The 12,194-nt window shown below is 41.8% G+C and overlaps 1 protein-coding gene across 1 annotated transcript in view; it reads right to left on the bottom strand.

Annotated features, from left to right (window-relative positions):
* Positions 1-1,168: 1,168 nt before the first annotated feature.
* ENTPD5 (ectonucleoside triphosphate diphosphohydrolase 5 (inactive)) overlaps positions 1,169-12,194 on the bottom strand; it is a 33,655-nt gene continuing 22,629 nt past the window's right edge. Inside the window, exons 11-13 of the mRNA XM_007941376.2 lie at positions 9,176-9,232; positions 8,348-8,463; positions 1,169-1,255 (exon numbers count right to left, since the gene is read on the bottom strand). Of these exons, the coding sequence (XP_007939567.1) occupies positions 1,169-1,255; positions 8,348-8,463; positions 9,176-9,232 (260 nt within the window). The remainder of the gene's footprint in view (positions 1,256-8,347; positions 8,464-9,175; positions 9,233-12,194) is intronic.

Below are 12,194 nucleotides of genomic sequence, written 5' to 3'. Positions count from 1 at the left end.
GGGTTTGAACCGCCAGCCGTCTGGTTAGCAGGCAAGTGACTTAGCCACTTTAGGACCATAGAAAGCACTGTAAACATATTAGCTTGGGAGGTGGTACTGACCCTAAACACACACACAGGCATACACACACAGACACATACATTAGTGTTGTTGTTATGTGCCATCAAGTCGGACCCGACTCATAGCGACCCCTCCTTGGGCTCCCGAGGCAATATCACTACGGAAGTAGATTGCCCCATCTTCCTTCCGAAGAGTGGCTGGTGGGTTTGATTCACCAGCCTTCTGGTTAGCAGTCAAGTGCCTTAGGCACTATGCTACCAGAGCTCCCTACATTAGTGTAGGGTTGGATATATTCATTAATTACAGGGTTAAATGATAAAAAGTTGTATAAAAAGTGGGCTCTACAAGGCACCCATACCCTCCCAAAATATGTTCCTAGATATTGGATCACTTCCATTCTTAAGACTGCAATTCTGTGCAGTTAGGAGTTGCTCAAGACTTGCACTATGTCGGAGAGAACCCATCCTGCTAAGATGTTGGATAGCTCTTGGGTGGATGATGGGAACTAGTGCAGCACTGGCTCATGTAAGAACTTTTGATACAGTACCTTTTTTCCCTTGAATCACACATGAAATGCAAAACTGAGGTTTGTTTGTTTTTTGGAGGGGTGGGGTAGGGCAGAATTGGGGGAGAAAAAAATACAGGTATTGAAGGTCATGGGATTGTAGTTGGTCAACTTAATTTAGAGTATAAGATGAAATCTGAAATGTTCAAAGGAATGAGGCACTCAAAGGGTTGAAATAAGATTTTTCTTTGGTTCCCAAGGACCTGTTCCAAGTCTCTCACTCCAAGGTCAAGTTCTACAACTATTCTTTTTGGCTCATAGAGCTCTCTGGGCACACAAAGAATGTCAAAGATTTAGATTCTAGTGTTAGCTGTGCACTCAGAGTGGTTAGATAACAGTTCACATTAGATGTGTAAAAGTAATTAAACCCAAATCCCTTGGCTCAAGGGCAAGACCCATCTACAAAAGCCCTTTCTCCAGATTCAGCTAGCAGCTGGGCTCCAGGCCATGCTGACCCCCAACTAGCTCATAACATGACTGAGTCCTCTCCTCCTCCCTTAAAAAAGGTCCTTGCTGAGTGTGCAGACCCAGAAGTACTTGGCTTCAGTGGGTGATATCCAGAGACTGCAACAGATGAAAGGTGGCCCCCAAGGCCCAGCCTGTCTCTATGTTGTTCACTTTCTTTGCGAGCTGTTGAAAGAAGAGAAAAAAAAAAGTCGTCTTCACATTTTCATCCAATTTTCAACTCTTAGCAAGCATGGCACTTGGGCAGATACTATCTGCAAAGAGCACCCACATGATCAAACCAGTGCAAAACTTGACAGTGGCCAGTCTTTGGAGGCTTCTCACTATCCCTGTCTGTAACAGTTTCCCTCCTCCCCTGGCCTGCTGCTCCCACACCTGCCATTCAGATCCTGGGATGCTTCTGGTCCAGGAAATGGTCCCACTCAGGTCTTGGAAACAGGACCTCAGGCTTCTGAACCGTTCCCTAAGTCTGAAACTAAACAGTGTCCTTTGCTTTATTTTTAGAAACACCAGTTTCTGATAAGGCAACTAACAATCAGTTGTTAATGGATGTGGTAGAAAGGGCACATTCAGTAGTTGGGAATAGATTTAGTGACAGGAAAGAACATCCCAAACTTCTTAATCATACTATGTAAGCAACTGCCTCTTGAGTACTAATAATAACCAACTTGGGCATTTAAGGCATTCTAGGCCACTCTGTACAAAGCATGAATCTAGGAAAATTGGAAGTTGTCAAAAATGAAATGGAACACAAAGATTGATATCCTAGGTATTAGTGAGCCGAAATGGACTGGTATTGGCTATTTTGAATCAGATAATCACATGATCTACTATTCCAGGAATGACAAATTGAAGAGGAATGGTGTCACATTCATTGTCAAAAAGAGTATTTCAAGATCTGCCTGAAGGACAATGCTGTCAAGTGACAGGATAATATCCATACGCCTACAAGAAAGACCAGTTACTACTACTGTCATACAAATTTACACAACAACCACTAAAGCCAAAGATGACGAAATTGAAGACTTTTATCAACCTTTACACTCTGAAATTGACCAAACATGCAATCAAGATGTATTTTTTATTCTGCAAAACACTGCATAATGTGGATGAACTTGGAGGACATTTGTTATTGTTATGTGCCATCGAGTTCAACCCGACTCATGGCGACCCCTCCTTGGGTTTCCAAGGCAGTATTACTATGGAAGTAGATTGCTCAACCTTCCTTCTGAAGAGTGGCTGGTGGGTTTGAATCGCCAGCCTTCTGGTTAGCAGTCAAGTGCCTTAGGCACTGTGCTACCAAAGCTCCCTGGAGGACATGCTGAATGAAATAAGCCAATCACAGAAGGACAGATATTGTATTAGTTGATTATTGTAAAAAGTCAAAGGTTTGTATATGGAAGAAAACTTTGTTGGTTACCAGTGGTAGGAGAAGTGGGGACGGAACACTGCAAAATTAAAAAAAATAAATAAAAAAGATGTATTGATTATTGTTGGTGATTGGAATGTAAAAGCTGAAAGCAAGAATCACAGGTTAAAAAAAAATCACAGGTAGTTGGAAAATATGGCCTTGGTGACAGAAATGACACCAGAAATCACATGACATAATTTTGCAAGACCAACAACTTATTCACTGCAAATAAATTTTTCAACATCATAAGCGGTGGTCATACACATGGACCTTGCCAGATGGAATACTCAGGAATCAAATCAACTACATCTGTGGGAAAAGGTGATAGACTCAATATCATCAGTCAAAATAAGGCCAGGAGTTGATTGTGGAACACCATCAACTACTCATATGCAAGTTGAAGCTGAAGAAAATTACAAGTCCATGAGAGCCGAAATGTGACCCTAATTATATCTCCCTTGAATTTATAGTAGACCATCTGAAAAACAGATTTGACACATTGAACACCACTGACTTAAGACTAGACAAGTTGTGGAATGACATCAGAAACATCATACATACATGAAAAAAGCAAAAGGTCATTAAAAAGACAGGAAAGGAAGAAAAGACCAAATTGGATATCAGAAGAGCTCTGAATATTGGTCTTGAAAGGCAAGTAGCTAAAGCAAATGGAAAAAATGACAAGATAAAGGAACTGAACATAAGATTTCAAAGGGCAGTTTGAAAAGACAGAGTAAAGTATAACACACTATGCAAAGATCTGGAGTTAGAAAACCAAAATGGAAAAACCAGCTCAGTATTTCACAAGCTGAAAGAACTTGCAGTGCTGTGAATTACTTGGTATGGCTTTTCTAGCCTAGTCTTTCTAACTCCCACCAGATTACTGGGTGGGACCATGCAAGTAAGGTGTATAGAACTCTGATCTTGGGATTGGTTAGTTCTGTCACTCTGCCAGGCTTAAAATGAGCTTTCCTAGAGACAGGGAATCTCACTACCATCAAGAGAGAAGAGCTGGAGGTGAAGTGGAGCACATCCTTGGACCTGAGATCCCTGCGCTGGACCTCCTTGGCTGAGATGCCCCAGTGAAGAGACACCCTGGCAGAGAGACAACCTAGTGGACAGATGCCCCAGCAGAGAGAGGGTGGCAGTGGAACCAAGAGGCATGAGACAAAGCAGCAGGCTCACCTGGCCTACAGAAGCAAGGCCAGGACGAGAAGCCAAGGGTCAGACGGGTGTCTGAGGGCACAGCAAAGGGGAGACTGTCCTGATCAAAGAGCTGTATCCTGAGCTTGTTCCTGAACATGAACCTGTTCCTGAATTACTTCCCTAATAAACCCCATAATCAAGAGTATTGTCTGTGAATTCTGTGTGGCCACTGCAACAAATTATCTAACCCAGAAGAGAAGTAGTGAGTACCGTGAGAGGGATGGTTGGTGTCAAAGTTGGTAAAAAGGCTGGAGGATGGTGGCATGTCTGGCCTCATAGGAATAAGCCTTGGGCTGCTGATGGTGATTCTGTCTTCCTCTTGTGAAGTTAGAGGAGGTCAGAAGATGCCACCTCCATGTCCTTTTTGTAGAACTGAAAAAAAAATTCAAGCATCGAGTTGCAGTATTGAGGGATTCTATGGACAAAATATTAAATTATACAGGAAGCATCAAAAGAAGATGGAAGGAATACACAGAGTCACTGTAACAGAAAGAATCAATTGATGTTCAGCTATTTCAGGAGGTAGCATATGACCAAGAACCAATGGTATTGAAGGAAGATGTTCAAGCTGCACTGAAGGAATTGGCAAAAAACTAGACTCCAGGAATTGATGGAATACCCATTGAGATGTTTCAACAAACAAATGCAGCACTGGAGGCACTTACTCGTTTATGCCAACAAATTTGGAAGACAAACCTGGCCAACTGACTGGAAGAGATCGATATTTGCACCCATTCTAAAGAAAGATGATCCAATAGAATGTGGAAATTATTGAACAATATTATTAACATCACACACAAGTAAAATTTTGCTGAAGACAATTCAAAAATGGTTGAAGCAGAACATTAACAGGGAACTTCCATAAATCAAGCTGGATTCAGAAGAGGATGTGGAATGAGGGATATCATTGCTAATATCAGATGGATCTTGGCTGAAAGCAAAGAATACCAGAAAGATGTTTACCTGTGTTTTACTGACTATGCAAAGGCATTTGACTGTTTGGATCACAACAAATTTGGATAATGTTGCAAAGAATAGGAATTCCAGAATACTGAATTTTGCTCATGAGGAACCTGTACATAGACCAAGAGGCATTTGTTCAAACAGAACAAGGGGATAGTGCCCGGTTTAAAATCAGGATGGGTGTGTGTCAGCGTTGTATCCTTTCACCATGTTTATTCAGTCTGTATGGTAAGCAAACAGGCTGAGAAGATGGACTATATGAAAAAGAATGTGGCATCAAGATTGGAGAAAAACTCATTAACAACCTGTGATATGCAGATAATACAACCTTACTTGCTGAAAGTAAGACTTAAAGCACTGATGAAGATCAAAGACTACACTCTTCAGTATGGATTACACTTCAACATAAAACAAAAGTCCTCACAACTGGACCAATACATGGATCACGATAAATGGAGAAAAGATTGAAGTTGTCAGGGATTTCATTTTACTGGGATCCACAATGAACACCCATGGAAGCAGCAGTAAAGAAATCAGACATCGTACTGCACTGGGCAAATCTGCTGCAAAAGACCTTTTAAAAGTGTTAAGAAGCAAAGTTGTCACTTTGAAGACTAAGGTCTGCCTAATCCAAGCCATGGTATTTTCAGTTGCCAGATATACTTGTAAAAGCTGGTCAATGAGTAAGACAGAAGAAGAGCTTATGCCTTTGAATTGTGGTGTTGGCAAAGAATAGTGAAATACCACGGCCTGCTGAAGAACGAACAGATCTGTGCAGTTGGAATGCTCCTGAGAAGTGAGAATGGCCAGACTTCGTCTCCCTTCTTTCATCATGTGGTCAGAAGGGACCATTCCCTGGAGGAGGATATCATGCTTGGTAAAGTAGAGGGTCAGCGAAAAAGGGGAAGACCATGAACAAAATGGACACAGTGGCTGCAACGATGGGCTCAAGGATAGCAAGGATTGTGAGGACAGTGCAGACCTGGGCAATGTTTCATGCTATTGTACACAGGGTCGCCGTGATAGGAGCTGGCATGACAGCACCTACCAATAGGCCAGAGACTGTGCCTTGAGTAGCTCAGTGACTTTGGGCAAAATTTTGGCCCCAGTTTTTTTCAACTATGTAACAAGAGTATTAGATTAATGTTTACCAAATTATTTTCTTCAGAATGCTAGGGGTTCTTGAAAGTGCTTCACAGGGGAAAGGGGAGGCCAGTAGTGAAGGAATTCCAGGCCCTCGGCCTATGCTTCAACCAGAATAGCTCCACCCTTTTAGTTTTATATTATTGACATTCTGCCTAAGCTGTTGTTGAATAAAGATGCTACCAGCACCACCGCTAAAAAAGTTTGAAAACCAGTCCTAACTTCTGTAACACAACAGTTTTGTGTCGACCTAATGAACTCTGGTCTAATTACTGTGCTGAAAACTGAGGAGAATGGCATTTGAATCATTCTCTTAATTGGCTCATTTAATTTTGGGGTAGCACTGGTTATAAGGTGTAGAGGGTATAGGCAGTTTGAGGCTTAATCTGGGACACTTGAGTCAAATTGGTATGGCCTCCTTCCAAAATGCTCTTCCTTTGTCCTCAAAACTGGGTTGCCAGCCTGTGGGTACAGATACTGAAGTGATCTTTGGGGCAGGGACAGACTCTCCATCTTTAATGCTTCATTTAAATTCTGCCTGCAATGAAATCATAGGAACTAAAAGTATGCCAGTACTGGAAATTACAGAAAAATTTCCTTAAATACTTGACTATTGTTGATGTTTAAGTAGAAGCAAGGACCTCTGGTGGCACAGTGGTTAAAGCACTGGGCTGCTAACCAAAGGTGGGCAGTTTGAACCCACCAGCCACTCTATGGGAGAAAGATGTGGCCGTCTGCTTCTGTGAAGATTTACAGCCTTGGAAACCCTATAGCGCAGTTCTACTCTGTCCTATAGGATTGCTATGAGTCAGAATTGACTCCATGGCAGTGGGCTTTTATTTTATTTTATTTTAAGTAGAGGCAGTTGTTAACTCAGTATGTGTGGAGAGGCTTGGGCTGATCTCTATTGTCCACAAATCTATCCCGTTGGTATGAAATGCCTCCACTAATAGTAATACCAACTCATCATGTACAAGGCACTGTGCTTTACAGGCATTAGCTCACTTAATTTGCATCAACAGCCCTATGAATCAGGTTGTGTAAGGAACCTAAAAGTTAGAAGGTAAAGTAAACCACCTAACGTAACAGAGCTAGTAAACTTGCAGAATCTGAACTTGAACCGAGATCTAATGCGCACAGAGCCCGTGCTTTAAGCATCACACTGCACTTACTCTACTAGCAAGCACATCTTCTGTGTTAATAAACTTTAAGCACTTTATCATCTTGGCAGATATAGTAACATATTAAGTCCAGACAGCAAGTATGAATGAGTTCAATGAAATCTGTATAACACAAGAAACAGGCAATAAAAACTCAACTGGAACTGGGGAAACAGGCAGGGGTAGTGGCACAAGGAATGGTGGGGGGTTTGTAAGACGATTACAGTCAATCTACTTACTTCATCTCAAAGTTCATAAAGTCTTGTGCCATAGCTAACAGACTGCAGGTTCTTTAAGGACAAAGGTTATATCTTAATCATCTTGGTAACTGTAATGTGCAATTACTCAATTATGGAATAGAAGAAAACAAATGGGATGTGTAAAACACATGTGTTTGGTATAAAAAGAAACAAAAAAACAAACTCACTGCCATCAAGTTGATTCTAACTCATAGTGACCCCCATTGGGTTTCCAAGGAGGTAAATCTTTACAGAAGTAGACTGCCCCATTGCCTTCTGCAGAGCAGCTGGTGGGTTTGAGCCACCAACCTTCTGGTTAGCAGTCAAATGCCTTAGGCACTATGCCACCAGAGCTCCTGTGTTTAGTATAGATATGTTAATATAGATAAAGTAGAGTCAGCATGTGCTGAAATAGATGGAGAGAGACGGGAGGACACAGAGGCACCTAGGATTCAAGAGGCACTCAATATATACAAGGAAGACATAAAATATTCAGACACACTACACATGCGTGCATGAGGCATTTAATATTCAAGAGTCACTCACTGGTGACACTCTTACGGCCTCTCAGGTCCTCTGCCAAATCAAACCCATCTAATGGGCTAATGGCTAAGCTAAAGCTACTGGCCAAGTATACCCACACCTGTACCACTCTGAACAGAGCAAGTTTGTGTGATGGCCCAGGCACTGTCCATCTGTTGGGGCCATTGATCAAACTTCAGTTTATAACTGTACCATCAGTGGCAAAGAAGGAGGCAGGATGTATGAGTATTGTATAACAAAGCATTCAGGAAGTTGTGGCACTGCACTCTTCCTGCATCCTGTCCTAAGTCTATTCACCTATTCCTTATCTTTTCCCTAATTTTTAAACTGATTCATTAAGTCCTAGGATTTGGGCATCTTATCTGGGTCCGTGAACTTTTCTGTTCTGTGATCTTGGGGAGAGCTTACCTGGTAATTTACTTAGAGGCTACCAATGCATCAAAGTAACTTCCTACATTCATGTGTCTAATACAGTACTTTGTTTACAGACCAAATAAAAATACACAATTTTACCTATAGCCATTCTGATTATTAAACAAGTTCTTGACTCCTTCCTCTCCCCCACAAAAGAAGACTGTTACAAGACTCCTACCTTTAAGATGGTGCTGTCTGCAAAGCCAAAGCCATCCTTTAACAAAGCTGTGATGTAACTAAGATCCATGCACAGAAAAGGGCTCCCTGAGGTGAAGTTTTCTAAGTTATCACACACTGAAAGTGAGAGAGAAAACATTCAAATTTGCAACTGACAGGTGTTTTTTGATTTTCTCTGAATACACATTTAAAATAGGCAAAGCAGAATTCACCATGTGGTTGATGCCTGGGCTTCTCAGATGCAAAAACTGTACAGACTGACTCTGAAAGTCATCAATTTCTTAAGAAATTCCCAATTTCTGATGTTACATCTTATCTACTCAAATTTACACGCATCCTAGTTTATCTGGTAAATTTCTATGACCTCTGTGTGGAGGCTTAGTTCTAAGTTCCTTACCTACTGTTAATGCTGAGCCCCAGAAGGTAAGGAAATACCAGTTTGCCCAGCTTTGGGGACACTGGCTAAGAGCATTTCTATTTTAGATCAACTCTTTCCAGGAAGCCTCTGTATCTTGTGCCCATGTATTCTGGTGCTCAGTGTTTCATTAACACTGATTATTTGAAGGAAGGATGGAAGAAAGAGTTGTAGAAAGACACAAAAGGTATTTATTCACTATTTCCCCAAAGCCTCTTACATCCCCATATGCTTGCCCAGATTCTATGCTACGTAATGCTTCTAACTCCTGGCAAAGACTGGGAGACTCAGGGAGGAAAAGGGCCTTTTGAGAGGCTTGCTGAGTTGACTGCAGTGCATTAGGTCACTTTCCAGTCACTGGGATGGGCAGGCACAGCCTCAGGCTCATCCCTGAGGGCCTCCACTGACACTTACCTTCCCTGGCTTTTTTTCCAAAATCTTCAACTTTCAAAACACCCCCTTTTTCAAAGTCTGAAATGAAACAGAATAGTAACTGATGTCAAAACGTCTTCAAGGAAACCTAAGGTAATTCATCCTAGTGATATTAACAATAATGAAAAATTAGAAATAAAATTTCCAGCATTAGAGAAGGGGATAACAAACATGACATACCCATACAATATAATCTGTGCAGCCACATTAGCTGTTTTTAGAAGGTAAGATTATTCGATTTTTCCTTTGTCAGCGTGTATTAAATTTTATACAAGAAACATGTGTCACTGGATTTTCAGTTTTAAAACTGTTTTAAAATGGTAAAGACGTTTCTACTCTTTTCTTCTCTAAAATCCCCTGAAAACAATAAGGAAATGAGGAACAGAAACATAGTCCATCACCAAAGAAACTAGAAGACAACTGTAATCCTGAATCACAGTATCTGAGGAAGGGATAGCACATGCAGTGAAGATCAGACAAGAGTTTGGGAGGAAGCTGGGTGCTGTTGCTGCCACTGTTCACAAAGTCTGGAGGCCCAAGGGTTAGAGGCAATCAAAACCCTATAAACCAAGGGGCTTGGTGTATGTGAGCGTCTGTGGGCATGCTGCAGGACCCTGTTTGGCACTGGGTTTGGTAGTAGAGACAGGGTAGACTGAGGAGACAGCTGGTGGGGGAGAGACTGAGCTGTGAGCAGCCTTCCAGCTTGGATCTCTGTCAGCAGGGAAAATAAAGCCTAAAAAGCATACACACACTAACACCCCCCGTCCCCTGTGTCATACAGAGCATCACTGTGGACCAGAGATGTCTTGCTTTCTTAGAACAGTGCCTGGACCCCACTCCCATATGATCCTCCTATAAACAGTTGGTGCTAAAAGAACTTGCATCATTTGATATGAGTAATGATAAAGAAAATGATGAAATATAGCTAGGAAAAACAGAAAGATTCAATAAGAAAAAAGAATAGGAAAAAGCAAAACAAATGATAGCAAAAGACACACCAGAGAACTCCCAAGGAACAGATGAAAATCATGACCACGGTAACCCCAAGATCTTAATGAAAATGGCATGAACAGCTCTCTTTCAGAAAAGACAAAACACAGATGGAAAAATGTGAACAAATGGTAAATTCAGGATAAGGACACACAGGGGTTCATTGTTCTATCTTGCACATTATCTACAAGAATTTGATAATTTGCAAATAAAAAGTTAAGAAATAAATCACAGAATTTTTTTTAAAAAAATGCCTCTTTAAAACAAGAGCTCCCCGGGACCATAGTTGCAGGGGACATCAAGCTCAATTGGCATTACACAGTACACAAAACATTGTTCCACCTCCTACTTTGGCGAGTAGCGACTGGGATCTTAAAAGCTTGCAACCAGCCATCAAGATGCAACAAATGGGTCTCTCCTTGTCCAGAGCAAAGAAGAATGAAGGAAACCAAAGATTCATGGAAACAATTAGTCCTCGTTACTGGTACACCATGTGATCCTCAGCCTATATGACCATGAGACCAGAAAAACTAGATGGTGCCCAGCTACCACTGTCAACCACTTGGAGGGGGATCTATGTAGGAGAGATCCTGGATACAGAGGGAGAACAATGTGGAACAAAACTCAAAATCATTTGAGGTGGGGGGACCAGGTTTGCTGGTTCTGATAGAGCCTAGTGGAACCACTGAGACTATGGTCCCTAGCTGCCCTTCAGGTCTGGAATTAAACCCACACCAGTGGCTTCCAGCCAAACAAAAGACAGGCATATGAGCTGAACATTTGTCTGAGGTAGATACACTCCTTAGAGGGAACAATCATGGGAGGAAGCAGGGCTATTTATGTACATGGAGACAGTTCAGGGGGCAGGAGTACATGGAGGGATGGACACAGGGAAGAGGTAACTATCAGGAGGAAGTGGGAAGGGAGCTGTTGCATTGGGGTAAATTGTAGTCAATGTCATGAGACAATGTGATTGTGAACTGCTGTATAGAAACTGAATTTGTTCTGTAACCTTTCACCCAAATCACAATGAGAAAAAAATGTTGCAGAACTTGAAGGATGTAATCAGTGTCACTGAATTGGACATGTAGAAATAGTTGAATTAATGTATGTTCTGCTATGTATATTCTCAACAACAAAAAATAAATTCTATTGAAAAACAAAACAAGAGCTCCCATACCTTCTTGAAGGAGCTAATAAATCATTAGGAAGAAATGACAAGAAGAAAGCCACAAGAATTAACAACTATAAAATAGAGATTAACAGGCACAGGCAAGGGACAAGGAAGACAATAAAGGTAAGCCAAGAGAAATGGGAAAAAAAATATATTCAAAGATATGATTCACAAAGGGAGCTCTGGTAGCGTAGTGCCTAAGGCACTTAACTGCAAACCAGAAGGCTGGTGGTTCAAACCCACTAGCCACTCCTCGGAAGGAAGGTTGGGCAATCTACTTCCGTAGTGATAACCACCTCGGTAACCCAAGGAGGGGTTGCTATGAGTCGGGTCCGACTCGATGGCACATAACAACAAAAACATAATTCACAAAAAGTTTCCAAAAATAAAAGATTAGAACCTTCAGATTGAAGGCAGATATTACAGTGACTGAAGGAAACCTGATAGATAATGATCTCCAAACTAAAACTCACTGCCATGGAGTCAGTTCCTACTCATAGTGACCGCCATTGGGTTTCCAAGGCTACAAATCTTTACGGGAGCAGACTGCCTCATCTTTATTCCACAGAGCAGCTGGTGAGTTTGAACTGCTGACTTTCTAGTTAGCAGCCAAATGCCTTATCTACTGTACTACCAAAGTGAGCCTATGTTGTTGTTGTTGTTATGTGCCGCTGAGTCAGCCCTGACTCATAGCGACCCCTCCTTGGGTTTTCGAGGCAGTATCACTACGGAAGTAGGATAGCCCAACCTTCCTTCCGAGGAGTGGCTGGTGGGTTTGAACCGCCAGCCTTCTGGTTAGCAGTCAAGTGCTTTAGCCACTATGCTACCAGAGCTCCT

This window comes from Orycteropus afer, unplaced genomic scaffold, assembly GCF_000298275.1.
Source record: "Orycteropus afer afer isolate SDZICR_OR568_19922 unplaced genomic scaffold, OryAfe1.0 scaffold00079, whole genome shotgun sequence".
Lineage (NCBI taxonomy): Eukaryota > Metazoa > Chordata > Mammalia > Tubulidentata > Orycteropodidae > Orycteropus > Orycteropus afer.
Note: the sequence above shows the minus strand (reverse complement) of the source record. Positions and strands in the feature narration are given on the sequence as shown.